The sequence below is a fragment of the Trachypithecus francoisi genome, unplaced genomic scaffold, assembly GCF_009764315.1.
Source record: "Trachypithecus francoisi isolate TF-2019V2 unplaced genomic scaffold, Tfra_2.0 Lachesis_group10, whole genome shotgun sequence".
In the NCBI taxonomy this organism is placed as follows: domain Eukaryota; kingdom Metazoa; phylum Chordata; class Mammalia; order Primates; family Cercopithecidae; genus Trachypithecus; species Trachypithecus francoisi.
Genome location: NW_022681455.1, coordinates 108,695,236 through 108,716,076, shown reverse-complemented (window position 1 = coordinate 108,716,076; position 20,841 = coordinate 108,695,236). Strand labels below are relative to the sequence as shown.

General features: G+C 41.0%; 2 protein-coding genes and 1 pseudogene across 6 annotated transcripts in view; 2 read left to right on the top strand and 1 right to left on the bottom strand.

Annotated features, from left to right (window-relative positions):
- The window catches only part of NFATC3 (nuclear factor of activated T cells 3), a 159,483-nt gene that overhangs the window by 101,942 nt on the left and 36,700 nt on the right, over positions 1-20,841 (bottom strand). For all 5 annotated transcript variants that reach the window (XR_004439242.1, XM_033219765.1, XM_033219764.1 and 2 more), the window contains exons 2-3: positions 12,944-14,078; positions 9,742-9,904 (exon numbers count right to left, since the gene is read on the bottom strand). Coding sequence is in view for 4 of the 5 variants with exons in the window: in XM_033219765.1 (XP_033075656.1) it covers positions 9,742-9,904; positions 12,944-14,078 (1,298 nt within the window). In the remaining variant the exon portion in view is untranslated. The remainder of the gene's footprint in view (positions 1-9,741; positions 9,905-12,943; positions 14,079-20,841) is intronic.
- LOC117088482 (ubiquitin-conjugating enzyme E2 N-like) lies at positions 1,701-2,804 on the top strand. Its single transcript, XM_033219776.1, has one exon. The coding sequence runs from the start codon at positions 1,752-1,754 to the stop codon at positions 2,208-2,210; it is 459 nt and encodes a 152-aa protein (XP_033075667.1). The 5' UTR covers positions 1,701-1,751; the 3' UTR covers positions 2,211-2,804.
- Positions 3,288-3,857, top strand: LOC117088483 (annotated as a pseudogene).

Below are 20,841 nucleotides of genomic sequence, written 5' to 3'. Positions count from 1 at the left end.
TTTTGTTAACTATATTCACCCCACAATGCTATATAACACAAGACTTATTCTTCCCCTCTAGCTGTAATTTTGTATCCATTGACCAACTTCTCCCCATCCTTACCTCCTGCAATCCTTTCTCAGCCTCTAATAACCAAAATTCTATTTCTGTGAGATGAAATTTTTTAGCCCCTTCATATAAGTGAGAACATGCCGTATTTATCTTTCTGTGTCTGACTTATTTCATTTAATATAATTTCCTCCAGGTTCATCCCTGTTGCCACAAATGGCAGGATTTCATTCTTTTTTTTTGCCTGAATAGTATTGTATTGTGCATATCTGTCACATTTTCTTTATTCATTCATCAGCTGATGGACAGTTAGGTTGATTCCATATCTTGGCTACTGTGATCTCTTCAATATACTGATTTCCTCTTCTGTGGATGAATTCCCAACAGTAGAATTGCTGGATCATACGGTAGTTCCATTTTTAAATTTTTTGAGCAACCTTTAGACTGTTTTCCATCATGGTTATATTAGTTTACATTCCCACTAGCAGTGTAAAGGATCTTTTATTCTTTTATTCTAGAGGGTTTTTCCTTGACTTACTACTCTTCCTGATGGATGAAAGTATGTGTGGGTTAGCAGCTCTGCTATATACTACACCAGAATCTCTTCTATTACACATTCCTCATCCTCCATCCTCTATCACCACTCTTTGAAGTTTATAGATCAAAGTTTGTGTTCTTCTTTGCTTGTTTGGGTGTTACCAATAGATTTTTTGGCTGTTTCCTCACATCCTACACACACATACATTTTGTTTATTTTGTTAGTTATTGGGGGAAGATTGCGATACTACTTCATTTTACTATCTAAGTTATTTTTCTAATATCAAGGGAAAAACAAGCAGTACACATGATAGCAGATCATTTAAAAGGGAAAGTGGAACTGATACCTGATTCTATATGCTCCAACATATTTGCAGAGATGTGCAATGTGTGGAACACTATACCAGTATATGCCCACCTTATGAGACCACATTTTTTCCCATTAACAGAGGTGGTTCTTCTCTAGCAATTGAGAAGAGTTAGTAGATTTCTCCACTATTCTGAGGATTTTTTTTTTTTTTTTTTTTTGAGGCGGAGTCTCCCTCTGTCGCCCGGACTGGAGTGCAGTGGCCGGATCTCAGCTCACTGCAAGCTCCGCCTCCCGGGTTTACGCCATTCTCCTGCCTCAGCCTCCGGAGTAGCTGGGACTACAGGCGCCCGCCACCTCGCCCAGCTAGTTTTTTTGTATTTTTTAGTAGAGACGGGGTTTCACTGTGTTAGCCAGGATGGTCTCGATCTCCTGACCTCGTGATCCGCCCGTCTCGGCCTCCCAAAGTGCTGGGATTACAGGCTTGAGCCACCGCGCCCGGCCTATTCTGAGGATTTTAAATTCTCAGAAAGAGAGAGAGAAAGGCATCAGTTATTCCAGACTGGTCTGAGCCTCACACATAAAAGTGGTATGTTTAGGTCAGGTGCAGTGGCCCACACCTGCAATCCCAGCACTTTGGAAGACTGAGGCAAGAGGAATGCTTGACCCTAGGAGTTCAAGACCAAACCGGGCAATACAGTGAGACCCTGTCTCTACTTTAAAAAAACAAACAAAAAAAAGTGCCTTGATTGTGCTCGGTATCTGCTGGCTTGTTTCTTTTTGTCTTTTAAAAGTTTTGTGGCGTGAGGCAAGCGGAGCTGGAGATGAGACCAGAGGCCGAACTCGGGTTCTGACAAGATGACCGGGCTGCTCCACAGGATCATCAAGGAAACCCAGCGTTTGCTGGCAGAACCAGTTCCTGGCATCAAAGCAGAACCAGATGAGAGCAACGCCCGTTATTTTCATGTGGTCACTGCTGGCCCTCAAGATTCCCCCTTTGAGGGAGGGACTTTTAAACCTGAGCTATTCCTTCCTGAAGAATACCCAATGGCAGCCCCTAAAGTACGTTTCATGACCAAAATTTATCATCCTATTGTAGACAAGTTGGGAAGAATATGTTTAGATATTTTGAAAGGTAAGTGGTCCCCAGCACTGCAGATCCGCACAGTTCTGCTATCGATCCAGGCCTTGTTAAGTGCTCCCAATCCAGATGATCCATTAGCAAATGATGTAGTGGAGCAGTGGAAGACCAATGAAGCCCAAGCCATAGAAACAGCTAGAGCATGGACTTGGCTATATGCCATGAATAATATTTAAATTGATCCGATCATCAAGTGTGCATCACTTCTCCTGTTCTGCCAAGACTTCCTCCTTTTTGTTTGCATTTAATGGACAGTCTTAGAAATATTACAGAATAAAAAAGCCCAGACATCTTCAGTCTTTTGGTGATTAAATGCACATTTGCAAATCTATGTCTTGTCCTGATTCACTGTCATAAAGCATGAGCAGAGGCTAGAAGTATCATCTGGATTGCTGTGAAATGTTTAAAAGCAGTGGCCCCTCCCTGCTTTTATTCATTCCCCCATCCTGGTTTAAGTATAAAGCACTGTGAATGAAGGTAGTTGTCAGGTTAGCTGCAGGGGTGTGGGTGTTTTTCTTTATTTTATTTTTTTGAGGAGGGAGGTAGTTTTATTTTAATTTTATGGGCTCCTTTCCCCCTTTTTTGGTGATCTAATTGCATTGGTTAAAAGCAGCTAACCAGGTCTTTAGAATATGCTCTCTAGCCAAGTCTAACTTTATTTAGACGCTGTACATGGACAAGCTTGATTGTCTGAACCAAAATGGGAACATTAAACAAACATCACAGCCCTCACTAATAACATTGCTGTCAAGTGTAGATCCCCTCTTCAAAAAAGCTTGTGACCATTTTGTATGGCTTGTTTGCAAACTTCTGTAAATCTTATGTTTTAGTAAAATATTTTCTGTTACTCTAAAAAAAAAAAAAAAAAAGTTTTGTTGGCCAGGCACAGTGGCTCACGCCTCTAATCCCAGCACTCTGGGAGGCTGAGGTGGGTGGATCACTTGAGGTCAGGAGTTCGAGACCAGCCTGGACAACATGGTAAAAACCCATCTCTACCAAAATACAAACAATTAGCCAGGAGTGGTGGTGCATGCCTGTAATCCTAGCTACTCAGGAGGCTAAGGCAGGAGAATCACCTGAACCAGGGAGGCAGAGGTTACAGTGAGCCAATATCACACCACTGCACTCCAGTTAGTGTAACAGAGTGAGACTCTGTCTCAAAAAACAAAAACAAACAACAAAAAAAGTGCCTTGATTGTGCTCGGTATCTGCTGGCTTGTTTCTTTTTGTCTTTTAAAAGTTTTGTGGCGTGAGGCAAGCGGAGCTGGAGATGAGACCAGAGGCCGAACTCGGGTTCTGACAAGATGACCGGGCTGCTCCACAGGATCATCAAGGAAACCCAGCGTTTGCTGGCAGAACCAGTTCCTGGCATCAAAGCAGAACCAGATGAGAGCAACGCCCGTTATTTTCATGTGGTCACTGCTGGCCCTCAAGATTCCCCCTTTGAGGGAGGGACTTTTAAACCTGAGCTATTCCTTCCTGAAGAATACCCAATGGCAGCCCCTAAAGTACGTTTCATGACCAAAATTTATCATCCTATTGTAGACAAGTTGGGAAGAATATGTTTAGATATTTTGAAAGGTAAGTGGTCCCCAGCACTGCAGATCCGCACAGTTCTGCTATCGATCCAGGCCTTGTTAAGTGCTCCAATCCAGATGATCCATTAGCAAATGATGTAGTGGAGCAGTGGAAGACCAATGAAGCCCAGCCATAGAAACAGCTAGAGCATGGACTTGGCTATATGCCATGAATAATATTTAAATTGATCCGATCATCAAGTGTGCATCACTTCTCCTGTTCTGCCAAGACTTCCTCCTTTTTGTTTGCATTAATGGACAGTCTTAGAAATATTACAGAATAAAAAAGCCCAGACATCTTCAGTCTTTTGGTGATTAAATGCACATTTGCAAATCTATGTCTTGTCCTGATTCACTGTCATAAAGCATGAGCAGAGGCTAGAAGTATCATCTGGATTGCTGTGAAATGTTTAAAAGCAGTGGCCCCTCCCTGCTTTTATTCATTTCCCCCATCCTGGTTTAAGTATAAAGCACTGTGAATGAAGGTAGTTGTCAGGTTAGCTGCAGGGGTGTGGGTGTTTTTCTTTATTTTATTTTTTTGAGGAGGGAGGTAGTTTTATTTTAATTTTATGGGCTCCTTTCCCCCTTTTTTGGTGATCTAATTGCATTGGTTAAAAGCAGCTAACCAGGTCTTTAGAATATGCTCTCTAGCCAAGTCTAACTTTATTTAGACGCTGTACATGGACAAGCTTGATTGTCTGAACCAAAATGGGAACATTAAACAAACATCACAGCCCTCACTAATAACATTGCTGTCAAGTGTAGATCCCCTCTTCAAAAAAGCTTGTGACCATTTTGTATGGCTTGTTTGCAAACTTCTGTAAATCTTATGTTTTAGTAAAATATTTTCTGTACTCTAAAAAAAAAAAAAAAAAGTTTTGTTGGCCAGGCACAGTGGCTCACGCCTCTAATCCCAGCACTCTGGGAGGCTGAGGTGGGTGGATCACTTGAGGTCAGGAGTTCGAGACCAGCCTGGACAACATGGTAAAAACCATCTCTACCAAAATACAAACAATTAGCCAGGAGTGGTGGTGCATGCCTGTAATCCTAGCTACTCAGGAGGCTAAGGCAGGAGAATCACCTGAACCAGGGAGGCAGAGGTTACAGTGAGCCAATATCACACCACTGCACTCCAGTTAGTGTAACAGAGTGAGACTCTGTCTCAAAAAACAAAAACAAACAAACAAAAAAAGTTGTTTGTGTAAGAATGTATCAATAAATACTACCAAAAACAATCTACGGATTCAATGCAATCTCTGTCAAAATACCAATGACATTCTTCACAGAAATAGAGAAAATAATCTTAAAATTTAAATTGAACCACCAAAGACCCCAAAGAGCCAAAGCTTAACTGAACAAAAAGAACAAAATTAAAGGCATTATACTACTTGACTTCAAAATATATTACAAAATGACAGTAACCAGAAAAGCACAATATTGATATAAAAACAGACACACAGACCCATGTGACACAATAGAGAGCACAGAAATAAATTCCTGTATTTACAGCTAACTCCTTTTCAACAAAGCTGCTAAGAAGAACATACACTGGGGAAAGGATACCCTCTTCAATAAATATGCTGGGAACACTGGATATCCACATGCAGAAGAATGATATGAGACACCCATCTTTCGTAACATACAAAAAAATCAACTCAAAATGGATTAAAGACTTAAATTTAAGATCTGAAACTATAAAACTACTAGAAGAAAACATAGGGGGAAAGCTTTATTACATTGATCTAAGCAAAGATTTTATGAGTAATGTTATAAAATCACAGCCAACAAAAACAGAGAAAACTATTTCTATCAACTAAAAAGCTTCTGTACAGCAAAGGAAATAATCAACAGAATGAGGAGATAACCTGTAGAATGGGAGAAAATATCTTCAAACTATTCATCCAACAAAGGACTAATACTAAGAATGCACAAGGTACTCAAACAACTCAACAGCCAAGGAACCCCGAACAATCTAACTAAAAAGTGGGCAAAGGATCTAAAATGACATTTCTCAAAAGGAGATATACAAATGGCAAATAGGTATATGAAAAAATGCTCAAAATCACTAATCATCAGGGAAATGCAAATCAAAACCACAATGAGACATAGTATCACTCCAGTTAGCATGGCTAGTTATCAAAATGCAAAAAAAGGAAAATACTGGTGGGGATAACGAGAAAAGGGAATACTGGCACACTGTTATGGGAATGTAAGTGAGTACAGCCATTACAGAAAACAGTATGGAGGTTACACAAAAAATTAAAAACAGAACTACTATATGATCCAGCAATTCCACTACAGGGTGTATTATACATCCAAAGGAAATGAAATCAGTGGGTTAAAAAGATATTTATGCTGTTTCTTGCAGCATTATTCATAATGGCCAAGATATGGAACCAAATTAAGTGTCTGTCAATGGATGAATGGATTTCTAAAATGTAGTATATATACACAATTGAATACTATTCCACCACAAGAAAAGAGAGAAATCAGTCAGGCCTGGCAGCTCACACCTATAATCCCTGTACTTTGGGAGGCCAAGGCAGGAGGATCACTTGAAGCTAGGAGTTTTGAGAACAGCCTGGGCAACAAATCAAGACTCTATCTCCACAAAAAAATTAAAAAGTTAGCCAGATGCAGTGGCATACACCTGTAGTCCCAGCGACTCAGGAGGCTGAGGCAGGAGAATGCCCTAAGCCTAGGAGTCCGAGGCTGCAGTTAAGTAAGATCCTGACACTGAACTCCAGCCAAGAGCCTATCTCTTTAAAAAAAAAAAAAAAAAAAAAAAAAAGGTGGGGGGGCAAGGTGGGAGGATCGTTTGAGGCCAAGAGTTCAAGAACAGCCTGGGCAACATAGCAAGACCTAAGATAAGCCAACATTTGAATAATAATTAGAGTCACTTAAGTAAACAACAAAATAAAAGGAAAAGGAAATGTTACATTTTTTTCTGGCATGAAGCAAGAAAGAATCTCAGATTGAAAGGGAGCATCAAAAGCACTGGGAAAAACTGATAAAGAACTATTAACATTCAAACATACTCTGGTTAAGTCAACCATTTCAAGTATAAAGAAATAATTCTTCAATCAGTAAATTAGAAAACAAAAAGTCGGCCGGGCGCGGTGGCTCAAGCCTGTAATCCCAGCACTTTGGGAGGCCGAGACGGGCGGATCACGAGGTCAGGAGATCGAGACCATCCTGGCTAACCCGGTGAAACCCCGTCTCTACTAAAAAATACAAAAAACTAGCCGGGCGAGGTGGCGGGCGCCTGTAGTCCCAGCTACTCAGGAGGCTGAGGCAGGAGAATGGTGTGAACCCGGGAGGTGGAGCTTGCAGTGAGCTGAGATCCAGCCCACTGCACTCCAGCCTGGGCGACAGAGCAAGACTCCGTCTCAAAAAAAAAAAAGAAAACAAAAAGTCACTTACAAGAAGAAAATAAAAACTGCTAATAACAGGAGTTGTAGTCTCCCCTTAAGGAGAGACTCAGCTGTTTTGTCTTTGTTTTTGAGAAGTACCTTGCTCTGTCACCCAATCTGGAGTGCAGCGTTGTGATCATAGAACACTGCAGCCTCAAATTCCTGGGCTCAAAAGATCCTTCCACCTCAGCTTCTGAAAGAGCAGGGACTACAGGCACATGCTCCTTATTGCACTTGGCTATTTTTCAAATTTTTTGTAGAAATTGGGTCGCTCTGTTGCCCAGGCTGAAGTGTAGTGGCACAATCATAGCTCACAGCAGCCTCAAATTCCCGGCTCCAGCAATCCTACTGCCTCAGCCTCTGGTGTAGCTGGAACTACAAGTGTGTGCCACAATGCCCAGGTAATTTTACTCATTTATTTGTTGTCCAGTCTGGTCTCAAACTCCTGGCTTCAAGCAATCCTCTCACCTCAGCATCCCAGTCCACTATGTTACCTGGATTACAGGCATGAGCCATAGTACCAGTTCTGCTTTTGTTTTTTAGAGACATATTGCCCAGGCTGGAGTGCAGTGGCTATTTCCAGCCACAGTCATCATACACCACAGCCCTGAACTCTTGGCCTCCAGCGATACTTAAGCCTCAGCCTCCCCAGTAGCTGGGACAACAAGCACACACCATTGTTCCTGGCTCAGTTTTTGTTTTTGTTTTTTTTTTTTTTAATCTTTTAAAATGCTTTTTTTAACGTTGTTTATTGCTTTTGACCACAGCACATGCATCAGTTTTTTCATTAAAGGAAAACTGTGGAAACAAATCATGCACCCTCCCAAAAGACTTGTTCATTTATACACTTGTAAATAATTTGTTTATTGCTGTGAAAATTAAAGATACAGAAAACTAAGCAACAAATCTGCTTCTTTTATCAAAATGAAATAAGCTCATTTAACAACAAAATACGACTCATGAACAAAATGACAAAATTCTTATGTTTTGTTTTCCCGGCGTTTCTTAATACAAATCATTAAAAAACCCATCTAAAATGTAAATCTTTATATGTAAAGAACTATAAAACATGATCAGATAATAATCATAAAGCATAGCTCATAAAAGAGATGATAGTTCATAGATTTTATTTGTTGAAAATCACTTCAGTGTAATTAGTTTTCCCACTACAGTATTCAATACCATTAAGACAAGACGGAAAAATGTCTACACAGTTCTAAGAGATTATTATCTACAGTCATTTCTATATTTGAGTATATAAAGGCAAAAAACACATTTTCAAACATGAAAGAACCCATGGAACATAGAATCCAAAGCCCTCCTCACATAAAAACAAAAAAACTTAACAATGAAATAAATAAAAAAGAAGTAGTAGTGAGCATTGAATCTAACTAGAAATAGAACTAAGGCTAAATAATTGGTGGAGAAGTTAGGGAGGAAGTAAATTTGAAAGGAAAAATAGCATAAGCAAGAAAATTCAGGAGGTAAAGAGTAGAAAAGGGGAAGGAAGTTTAAGAAAGACAATTACCTTACTTTTCAGAGTAGAAGTCAATCCATGCCATCTAAATCTGAAACAATAACTTCAATCTCTCAACAATGTATTTAATCTCTTTTTGTGACCTTAGAAAGATATTTTAGGAATTCTTTTTTTTGAGACAGGGTCTCGTTCTGTTGCCCAGGCTGGAGTGCAGTGGCGTGATCATGGCTCACTACAGCCTCAACCTCCCAGGCTCAATTGATCTTCCCATCTTAGCCTCCGGAATGGCTGGGACTATAGGCATACAACCACCATGCCCAGTTAATTTTTGTATTTTTTTGGTAGAGACTGGGTCTCACTGTATTGTCCAGGCTGGCTTCAAATTCCTGGGCTCAAGCGATCCACTTGCCTCAGCCTCACAAAGTACTGGGATTACAGGTGTAATCTCTTTCCTTAAAAAAATCCAATCATTTTTCTAGCTATCCATTCAGTCTTCCACTAAATATATACATAGAGAATTATCTGGAATGTTAATCAAGTGTTAACATTGCTTATTTCTGAGAGGGTTAGATTTTGGGTAATTTGTTGCTTTATTCTTTCTATTTTTCTGTACTAGATTTTATTTATTTATCTATTTAGAGACGGAGTCTAGTTCTGTTGCCCAGGCTGCAGTACAGTGACACTATCTCGGCTTACTGTAACCTCCGCCTCCCGAGTTCAAGCAATTCTCCTGCCTCGGCCTGCCGCGTAGCTGGGATTATAGGCACCTGCCAACACGCCCTGCTAATTTTTGTATTTTTAGTACAGACAGGGTTTCACTGTGTTGGCCAGGCTGGTCTCGAACTCCTGAGCTCGAGATCCACCTGCCTCGGCCTCCCAAAGTGCTGGGATACAGGCGTGAGCCACTGCACCCGGCCTGTATTAAATTTTAAATGAGCATATATTTTATTCATAAATATAATATGGCCGTATTTTTTTGTCAGTAAAACAGCTATTTGGCCACTGTAATCTTTCCCCAGAGTCTCCCCAGAAGGAACGTCAGTCCACGAAAGAACATCTTTTAGCCTAGCAAATATAACTCAATGCAGAAGTGTAGTCACATCAACAAGCCCCCAAAACAACAGAGGCTCTCTAGTTTTGAGTTTTTGCTCTTTGTACTCTCTAGTACCTAACCAAATAGATTTGTCTAATCATCAATAGTTGTATGGTATCTGCAAAACAAGCCCCAAAAGTCTCATACCTTCACAACAGGATGTCCCCCAGTAGATGCTTTTACTGCCCCTCGGCTACCTTCAGTTTCATAATGGGCTCGATGATGAGTTTTAGGCTGCACTTCTATTTTCAGTTCACATTGTCCAAAATGAGCTGGTAAAGGCCAGTCTAGTGGAGGTAATGAAGATGTGCTACAAACAAAACACACAAAGATGCATGTCACCATGCTATTATTGCCAAGCAACGATTCAAATGGCTTCTTTGCCAGCACCAACATTTCTTCCTTTGATCTCTGAAACAATGTATTACAAAATAAAACTTGATTCAGTAAGTTATAATTCTGGTTATGGTGAGTGCTTAATAAATAATTATTTCATCTTTACAATAAAATCTATTTTATTTCCCAAAGGTGATATGTGCTTAAAGATAAATAAATTTTAGAAAATAAAAATAAAGGCCAGGTGTGGTGGCTCATGCCTGTAATCCCAGCACTTTGGGAGCTGAGGCAGGCAGATTACCTGAGATCAGGAGTTCGAGACTAGCCTTGCCAGCATGGTGAAACCCCATCTCTACTAAAACTACAAAAATTAGCTGGGCATGGTGGTACTCGCCTGTAATCCCAGCTACTAGGGAGGCTAAGGCAGGAGAATTCTTTGAGCCCAGGAGACGGAGGCTGCAATGAGCCAAGATTGCACCACTGCACTCCAGCCTGACCAACAGAGCCAGACTCTGTCTCAAAAAATAATAATAATAATAAAATAAAATAAAATTTAAAAATCTATCTTCATTTTGGTTTCCCACTTTTTTTGAAAAAGACAAATTCTAATAATTTATAAAACTGTAAATTTTCCTCAATTATGTGTATGTACTTAAGAAAAATAACCAAAAAATAATAATTCGACTTTTTTAAACAAAGAGGCACATTTCTGTTTATGTGTATCAGTATCTCTCCACATATCCAAACATCTCTCTCTCCATGTCAGGATGTCTCTCTCCCTCCCTGGTACATATCTGTGGATGTCAACCTATTGAAGTTATCACTTCCCGCACTTCCTCCCTATTGCTCCTTTCCCTACTTCCTCCCTACTGCGCCTTTCCCTGTCTCTCTGAAAAATTGCTTCTGTTCAGCAATATACTGCAATTTGAAGTAAAAATTTAATTTTGGTACATGTTTGGTTGGAAAACAGCCCATCACTCCAGCATCTCTAAATGTCACTTTTTTTTACTTTATCAATAAGAAGATTTAAATTGCTTAAAGGCCCAAAGGTTCATTTTGATATATTAACATTAAAATATGGATTATAAAAGAAAAACTTCATATGTCTACAGGTCAAGTACAATTTCTAAATTATTTCATTGTTTCCTTCCACGTTCTCAGCCTAGCTTTAAGTCCTACTCCTATGAAATTCAAGGATATTAATTTTTATTAGTCTGAAAAAATCCAACTTCAACTCTGTTACTTCTGTATTTGTTTTGCAGTCTTAAGCAAACCACTAGAAAAATTAAGATAAATTTCAGTAGCAAAGGGATGGGTTCAAAATTGTCTTCATTACCATAATTCTATTTTTCTAAAGATCAGGATTAAGAAATAAAGATTCACACAAAAAAAGCACTGGCCGGGCGCGGTGGCTGAAGCCTGTAATCCCAGCACTTTGGGAGGCCGAGGCGGGAAGATCACCTGACGTCGGGAGTTCGAGACCAGCCTGGCCAACAAGGGGACCCGTCTCTACTAAAAATACAAAAAAATTAGCCAGGGGGGGTGGCAGGTGCCTGGAATCCCAGCAACTCGGGAGGCTGAGGCAGGAGAATCGCTTGAACCTGGAAGGCAGAGGTTGCAGTGAGCTGAGATCATGCCACTGCACTCCAGCCTTGGCAACAATGGCATTCCGTCTCAAAAAAAAAAAAAAGAAAAGAAAAGAAAAACCCCTGGCCGGGCACAGTGGCTCCTGCCTGTAATCCTGGCACTTTGCGAACTGAGGCAGGAGGATCACTTGAGGCCAGGAGTGAGATCAGCCTGAGCAACAAAGCAAGACTCCATCTCTACAAAAAAAAAAAAAAAAAATTTCTTTTTTTTTTTTTTTTCAAATAATTGAGTGTGGTGGTATATGCTTATAGTCCCAGCTACTCAGGAGCCTGAGGTATAAGGACTGCTTGAGTCTGGGAGCTTGAACCTGCAGTGAGCTATGATTGCACCACTGCACTCCAGCCTGGGCAACAAGATGCTGTCTCAAAAAAAAACAAAACAAAAATCCTAACAGGTACAACTCCATGTGGGAATTTAATACATAAAAGTTGTTTTTTCTAATCAATTATAGATTAGATTGATTCTGTAAATGTAATTAATAGGTTTTTTTTTTTTCTTTTCTTTTTTGTGGGGGGTGGTCCAGACAGGGTCTTGCTTTCACCCAGGTTGCAGTGCAGTGGCACGATCTCAGCTCACTGCAGCCTCCATCTCCCATCTCAGGCGATGCTCCCGCCTCAGGCTCCCTAGTACCTAGGACTATAGATGTGTGCCACCACACCTGGCTAATTTTTATATTTTTTGTAGAGACATGGTTTTGCCACGTCACCCAGGCTGGTGACTCCTGGACTCAAGTGATATGCCTGGCAGGGACTCCCAAAGTTGGGATTACAGGCATGAGACACCATGCCTGGCCCCAAATAGTTTTCTTAGTAATTAAATTCATATCATAATCCAAGTTTTACAATAAACTTTTTTTTTTTTGGTAGAAATAGGATGGAGTACAATGGTATGATCATGGTTCACTGCAGCCTTGAAGTTCTGGGCTCAAGCAATCCTTCTACCTCAGCCTCCCAAGCAGCTAGGACTACAGGCACACATCACTATGCCTGGTTAATTCTTTTGTAGAGACAGGATCTTGCTTTGTTGCCCAGGCTGGTCTCAAACTCCTGGGCTCAAGCAATCCTCCTGCCTCAGCTTCCCAAGTGCTGGGAATACAAAGCATAAGCCTCCAAACCCAGCCAGGATTTTTTAATGTAATTTATTATTATAAACAATTCATTAGCTATATACTTTTAAAATTATATTTAACCTACCTAAAAATATTTTTAAGATTCAAATGAAAAGAAACATTACGTTTTTTGGTAGAATTTTTTTTTTAAAAAATAGGAAGACGAAAAATGGTCAAACCATTATATATTGATAATGTAGTTATATGCCACGACCCATAAACATGAAAAATGACCAGCAGCCATTTCCATCAACTCACCGAAATATAGGGGTGTGGCCAGGCTTTGGTTTGCTCCAGGTAAAGGGTGAAGGAACTGAAAGAAACTGATCACCAGATGAATCTTTCTTTAAAGGATACTGAGATCCAAGGCCATCATCTATTGAAGTCTCCCGGGATGGTGATAAACTTCCTTGGTCATCTGAACAGAGCTCTAATTTTCCTGGTAGTATGGCAGCTTGATCTTCAGAAGTTTTCCTTGTTTTCAGAGGGATGTCAGTCTCTACACAGTACTGAAATGGAAAAACTGCAGGGCCAAGGCCTGACCCACCATGGACAGAAGCATTCAGCCAGGTATCTTCTGTCACACTTCCCCTGGGGGAGTGACCAGGAGAAGGAACAGGTGAGTGATGGGGTGAAAGGGACCCAGCATAACAAACTTCAGCACTGGAGTGCCTCCGTTTCCCACAGGGAGATGTGGGCCTCGATGAGGGTCCTGAGGCTGGCCTGGGGCTCAGCCAATTCTCATCAGTGACACTGGATCTAGGAGAGTGGCAAGGAGATTGCCTGGGTGATAATGAGTGTCCAAGTCCATACTGTTGATGCCAAGTTTCTTCTCCAGGGCAGCCCCCTGGAGAGCCACCAGGAGAAGTCAGAGGGGATCCAAGGGTAAATCGGGCTGCAGCTTCATTCAACTCTGAGTCTACATCATCATAAATATGTGAAAGTGATTCACAAGAAGATGCATCAGAGAACCAGCTCCTAGAAGAGATGCTGCTGGCAGGACTAGGACTAAGAGAAGACTCCCGGTAGGATGGCTCAAGAGGAAGATAGAGATGATCTCTAGAAGGCCTTTCCAAAAATTCCCGTTCTGGGTCATTTATCTGTAGGTCATCTTCATGTGCATCTATTTCTTGATGACAGTTAGGAGAGATAGATGTAATTTGAATACTTGGGCATTCAAAGGGTTTGGGACCACCTAATGGGCTATATTTAGATTCAGGACTCTCACAAGTTCCTTCATAGTTTTTGTGACTTTGGAGCTGAAACGATGGTGACAAAACAGAAGAGTGAGACGGTAATCCATGATGTGGTAAGCAAAGTGGTGTGTTTAAAGTAGATGGAGGTGGATCTACATTAAAGATGTAAATGGATGCACAATCATCTGGCTCAAGATCTATGGGAAGGAAGGCAAAAAAAAAAAAGAAAACCAACAAAACAAGAAATTAGAAAACTCAGATGTATAAATTACTAGATGAGAAAGTAAATAATAACAATCTTGAGAGAAAAAAGTGGGATATAAAATGTATGTCATTAGCTCCACTAAAGAGGTGGCATGTGTGTGTTTTTTCAATGCATCTGGTTATTTCTGCAGATATGTGTGATTATTACATATACAATTACATATGTAATTTTTCCTTTTTATTTCCACATTTTCTAAAAAGATAATCAGGAAACGTTACGCTCTGAAAAAGATGTTATTCTTTTTTTTTTGAGACAGGGTCTCACTCTGTCACCTAGACTGGAGTGCAATGGTGTGATCATAGCTCACTGAAGTCTCACCCTCCCATCCCAGGCTCAAGTGATCCTTTCCTCGGCCTCCGGAGTAGCTGGGACACAGGTACACGCCAGACTCCTGGTTACTTTCTATTGTCATTTTTGGTAGATACACGGCCTTGCTTTGTTGCCTAGGCTGGGCTCAAGCTATCCTCTCACCTTAGCCTCCCAAAGTGCTGGGATTACAGGTGTGAGGGAGCCTCTGTGCCCAGCCCAATAAATGTATTAAAAAAAAAAAAATCACATCCATAATTCTAAAAAATACTCATAGAATTACAGGCTGCAGTTAGCTGAGATCACGCCACCATACTCCAGCCTGGGTAACACAGCAACAGTCCGTCTCAAAAAAGAAAAGAAAAGAAAAGGAAAAGGAAAAGGAAAAAAGGAAAAGGAAAAGGAAAGAAAAGAAAAGAAAAGAGATATTCCTAGGCTACAATGAACAGAAAATCCAACTCAGTGTAGCTGAAAAAGGGGGAGGGGGCACAGGCTGAATATCCCTTATCCAAAATGCTTGGGGCCAAAAGTGTCTAGGATTTTGAATTTTTATTTTGGCCCATTTACATATACACAATGAGATATCTTGATATGGGACCCAAGTCTAAACATGAAATTCATTTATGTTTCATATATACCTTATATATATAGCCTGAAAGGTAATTTTGGATAATATTTTTAAATAATTTGGTGAATGAAAAAAAGTCTGTGTTAAGAATTCTCCACTTGTGGCATCATGTCAGAGCTAAGAAGTATAAGATATTGGAACATTCTAGATTTTGAATATGACCTGTATACATTATCCAACTTAACAACCTGTATTATCAACCTGTATATATTTATCCAACATAACAAGAAGTCAAAGGTAGGAGAGCTCCAAAAGTGGATTTTTCTTTGTTTTTGTTTTTGTTTTTTTTCCTTTGAGATAGAGTCTTGCTCTGTCACCCAGGCTGGAGTGCAGTGGCACAATCTTGCCTCCTGGGTTCAAGCGATTCTCCTGCCTCCTGCCTCAGCCTCCTGAGTAGCCAGGACTACAGGCACTCGCCACCATGCCTAGCTAATTTTTTTTTTTTTTTTTTTTCTGAGACTGAGTCTCATTCTGGCTGGAATGCAATGGCATGATCTTGGCTCACTGCAACCTCCGCCTCGCAAGTTCAGGCGATTCTCAAACCTCAGCCTCCCAAGTAGCTGGAATTACAGGTGCCTCTCACAACACTTGGCTAATTTTTGTATTTTTAGTAGAGACAGGGTTTTCCATGTTGTCCAGGCTGGTCTCAAACTCCTGACCTCAAGTGATCTACCCGCCTTGGCCTCCCAAAGTGCTGTGATTACAACCATAAGCCACCATGCCCGGACTTTTTTGTTTTTTTTTCCGAGACCAGGTCTCGCCCTGTCACCCAGGCTGGAGTGCAGCGGTGCACTCATAGCTCACTGCTGCCTAAAACTCCCAGGTCAAGCGATCCTCCCACCTCAACCTTTTGGGTAGCTGAGACCACAGGTGCATGCCACCACTCCCAGCACATTTTTTTTTCTTTTTTTTGTAGAGACAGGGTCTCGTTTTGTTGCCCAAGCTAATCTTGAACTCCTGGGCTCAGGCAATCCAACTGCCCCAGCTTCCCAAAGTGCTGGGATTACAGTTCAACAATGTCATTCAGAAATGTTTCTTTATTCCACTTTGCCATTTTTGGGGTGCTAACTTTGTGCTGTTCATTTTTCAACCACATATACCTATTCTGTCTACACTGGAAACAACATGATTCAGTTTATTCATTTAACAAAATTTTTTTTAGCAACTACTATGTAAGTAGGCATATTCTGAATACTAAAAACACCATGGTAAACAAAACAAAGTCCTCTCCTCATGGAGCTTACATTTCAGTAAAATATGTCAGGTAGTGATATTTGCTATAAGAGAAAATAAAACAGGAAAAAATATAGAGGACGTGAAGATGTTAATTTAATAGGAAAGTCTGGAAAGCCTTCTCTAATATTTGAGGAAACAGCAGAAGAATATTAATGTAACTGAGCTATACAGAAAGTTAGCAGCATAATACAGGCAGAGGATAACAGTAAGTGCAAAGACCTGAGGTAGAGCATTGTTGAAGTGTACTGTGAGAAAAAGCGAGGCCAGTGGGAGTAAGGAGGCAGAATAACGAGGGCCAGGGGTGGTCAGGGAGAGAGTAGTCAGGTAAAGCCTTGCAAAATGAGAAACCACTGGAGCCTTCCAAACAGAAAAGTATCATCATTTGATATATACGATCTGATATAAACTTAGGAGGCTACTGTAATCACCCAGGTGAGAAATGATGGAATACAGGACCTAAGTGGTAGTGAGCGGTAAAAGTGGAAGCAGCATTAAGAAGTCAGATTTTAGATTAAGGTAGTGCTGACGGAACTTTGTTGACTGGACGTGAAAGAACAGTCAAGGGTGACACCAAGGTTTAAAGCCTTGAACTATTATTAAAAACACAGTATTGGCCGTGCGTGGTGGCTTACGCCTGTAATCCCAGCACTTTGGGAGGCAGAGGCGGGCGGATCACGAGGTCAGGAGATGGAGACCATCCTGGCTAACATGGTGAAACCCCGTCTCTACTAAAAATACAAAAAATTAGCCGGGCGCGGTGGCGGGCGCCTGTAGTCCCAGCTGCTCGGGAGGCTGAGGCAGGAGAACAGCGTGAACCTGGGAGGCGGAGCTTGCAGTGAGCTGAGATCGCGCCACTGCACTCCAGCCTTGGGGACAGAGCAAGACTCTGTCTCAAAAAAAACAAAAACAAAAAACAAAAAAAAACACAGTATTGGCTGGGTGCAGTGGCTCACATCTGTAATCCCACGGCTTTGAGAGGCCGAGGCAGGCAGATCATGAGGGGTCAGGAGATCGACACCATCCTGGCTAACACGGTGAAACCCTGTCTCTACTGAAAACACAAAAAATTAGCCGGGCGTGGTGGTGGGCGCCTGTGGTCCCAGCTGCTTGGGAAACTGAGACGAGAGAATGGCGTGAACCCGGAAGACGAGGATGCAGTGAGCCAAGATCATGCCACTGCACTCCAGTCTGGGCAACAGAGTGAGACTCTGTATCAAAACAAAACAAAACACACACACACACACACACACACACACAAGAAAATTTATTTCTGAAATTTTCTGAATTTCTGAAAGAATAGTAATTACTGAAATAAAGAAAGTGAGACAGACTTGAGATAAGAAACCAAAACTTCTACTCTGTACATATTAAATATGAGATTTCAGTAAGCTTTCCAAGAGGAAATGTCAAGTAGATATTTGTACATAAGAACACAAGCTAGCTATGTAAAATTGGGAGTCATTAATGTATACTTGAAATTTATGCCATAAGACCAAAAGATCACTAAGAAATTAGTACAAATAGAGAAGAAAGCAGGCAACTGAGGCACAAGGAACTCCAAAGTTTAGGATTAGGGAGAAAAAGAAGAATGAGTTAAGAAGTTAGAAGAGACATCAGTGAAATGGAAGAATAACCAAAAGAATGCAGCATCCCACAAGCCAAGTGAAGAAGGTGCTCATTCATTCACCAACTATTAATAATGTGATTAATATTTTATAGAAACTGTTCTAGATGGTAGGTACATAAAAAGTAAGTAAGACACATATGGTCCCTGCTTTCATTAAGCAGTCTCAGTCTTAGGAGAGACTGACAAAAACACAAATTAAAAACGGTAAGTGTTACTAAGCGGTAGAAGAGAGAATTAGAGAAGGAACACATTTTACAGAGAGTACAAAGATGGCCTTTTTGAGAATGTAGCATGTAAGCTAAAACCTGAAAGATAAATAGGGACCAGCAAGCAAAGAAAGGGAGTCAGTGGGGCTGGGGAGAGAAGGTGATGGTTCCAACACAGGAGAATAGGCATAAACAGTCTGAGTCAAATAACACCTTGGTTTCTTTAAGAAACGCCCAAGATGGTTAGAGTTAACAACTGAAAGGGTAGAGCCAGAAGAAGCCAAGACCTAGAAGAACCGTAGTAAGGAGTTCGGATTTTATTCAAAGAATAATGGTAACCATGTAAGAATTTTAAAAAGGGGAATGACGGCTGGGCGCGGTGGCTCAAGCCTGTAATTCCAGCACTTTGGGAGGCCGAGACGGGCGGATCACAAGGTCAGGAGATCGAGACCATCCTGGCTAACACGGTGAAACCCTGTCTCTACTAAAAATACAAAAACTAGCCGGGCGAGGTGGTGGGTGCCTGCAGTCCCAGCTACTCGGGAGGCTGAGGCAGGAGAATGGCAGGAACCCGGGAGGCGGAGCTTGCAGTGAGCTGAGATCCGGCCACTGCACTCCAGTCCGGGCGACAGAGCAAGACTCCGCCTCAAAAAAAAAGGGGGGGGGGAATGACATGATTTCTATTATATTTGAGAACAACTTCAACTGCTGTTATCTCCAGTACCTACTAAGTAAGTCCCTGACATTTATTAGGTCTATAATAAGCCATTTGTTCAAGTTTTTGGGGCAGAGCATGGTGGCTCACACCTGTAATCCCAGAACTTTGGGAGGCCAAGGCAGGCAAATGGCGTGAGTTCAGGAGTTCAAGACCAACTTGGACGATGTGGCAAAAACCCATTCCTAAAAAAAAAAAAAAAATACAAAAATTAGCCAGGTATGTCTAAATACAAAAATTAGACTACAGGCTGGTACTGTAGTCCCAGCTACCTGAGAGGCTGAGGCAGGAGGGTCTTTTGAGCCTGAGATTCGGAGGTTGCTGTAAGCCAAGATAGTGCCACTGCACTCCAGCCTCGGTGACAGAGCAAGACCCCGTCTAAATAAATAAATAAATAAATAAGGTTGTTGGAATTGCTTCCCTTACAGAATCTATGTTACTCCTAAGTTATGTCAGCAAAATCCTCAATTAGGAATTTTTGAGCCATGTTTCTTGGCAATGCTATCAGACTGTTGAATTACGAGGATAGCTAAAACTTTCTAAAACTTAGCTCACAATGTCACCTATCTAAGTGGTGCTCAAGCGGACAGAAGTAAAACAAGCCTCTGAACACTCAAAATATACAGCACAAAAGCTCATGTGTTTAACTCACAGAAATTTTCCTTGGCCCCTTGTTCAGATCCTCTCTACTCAATTTTAGATCCCATAATATTATATGCTCATCTAGTCCACAGATTAGAAGCAGGAAATCTAAAATGAGAGAAGATGGTTGCAAAGAAAAGGAAAGAGACAGGAAAAACAAGCAAACAGTTTTTCAAACGGCGTAGCACCTTGAAGTCATCCAGAACAACTGTTCTTTACTAATTTCATCTAATCGTATTGCTTATTTTCAAACTGCCTTTTTCCTTAAGAATGTACTTGATTAAATAGGAAAAATTAATTAAATCCCAACCCTTTGAGAAAAAAAAGGACAGAAAGTCACCCATGGAATTAGTTTATTCAAATGTAATTATTGTATTAGCCCATTTCAGTTGTTTTTTTTTTTTTTTTTTTTTTTTTTTTTTTTTTTTTTTTTTTGAGGCGGAGTCTCGCTCTGTCGCCCAGGCTGGAGTGCAGTGGCGCAATCTTGGCTCACTGCAAGCTCGCCTCCCGGGTTCACGCATTCTCCTGCCTCAGCCTCCCAAGTAGCTGGGACTACAGGCGCCCGCCACCTCGCCCGGCTAGTTTTTTTTTGTATTTTTAGTAGAGACGGGGTTTCACCATGTTAGCCAGGATGGTCTCGATCTCCTGACCTCGTGATCCGCCCGTCTCGGCCTCCCAAAGTGCTGGGATTACAGGCTTGAGCCACCGCGCCCGGCCTCAGTTGTTGACTAATACTGAAATCCACACCCTTCTCCCAAATAAACTGTAGATGAAGCAAACGTATTCTACGTCAGAATGATGTCTTAAAGTACTGCAGAGATCTGAACACAAAATTTGTGGGAATGCTGCTTTATCTTTTTCCCAAGTGTCCAACCTCTGGAAATGATATAAGCAGCTACTACAATCTATGACAAACAGTCCTAGGTCCAGATTTCCAAGTCTAGAATTCTCAAATTCAAGGTACTTCAGAAATTTCACCATCTCAAGAATTACTTGTTCCATGTTCCTTCAACCACCAGAGGGCCCCATGCAAGCATACAGTAATCTGGACAACCCAAGTTGTCTTATGAATGTTTTTATGTATAGTATGAAGCAGAGGTTGGCAAAATACAGTCCATGTGCCAAATCTGGCCTAGGTGGTAGGCCACATTTAAAATCATTAGTTTGTAGGCTATAGAAAGCCTACAAACAATAGTTTGTCTTTCTACAGCCTACAAGCTAATGGTTTTAAATAGTTTCAAAAAATTGTTTTTAACTGTGTCATGACAAAAAAAAAAGTTATGATTCAAATTCTGGCATTCATAAATAAAGTTTTATTGAAACAGAGCCATGCTC

Coding starts and splice junctions, on each gene's coding strand:
- LOC117088482 (XM_033219776.1), top strand. CDS start 1,752: ATGACCGGGCTGCTCCACAGGATCATCAAGGAAACCCAGCGTTTGCTG.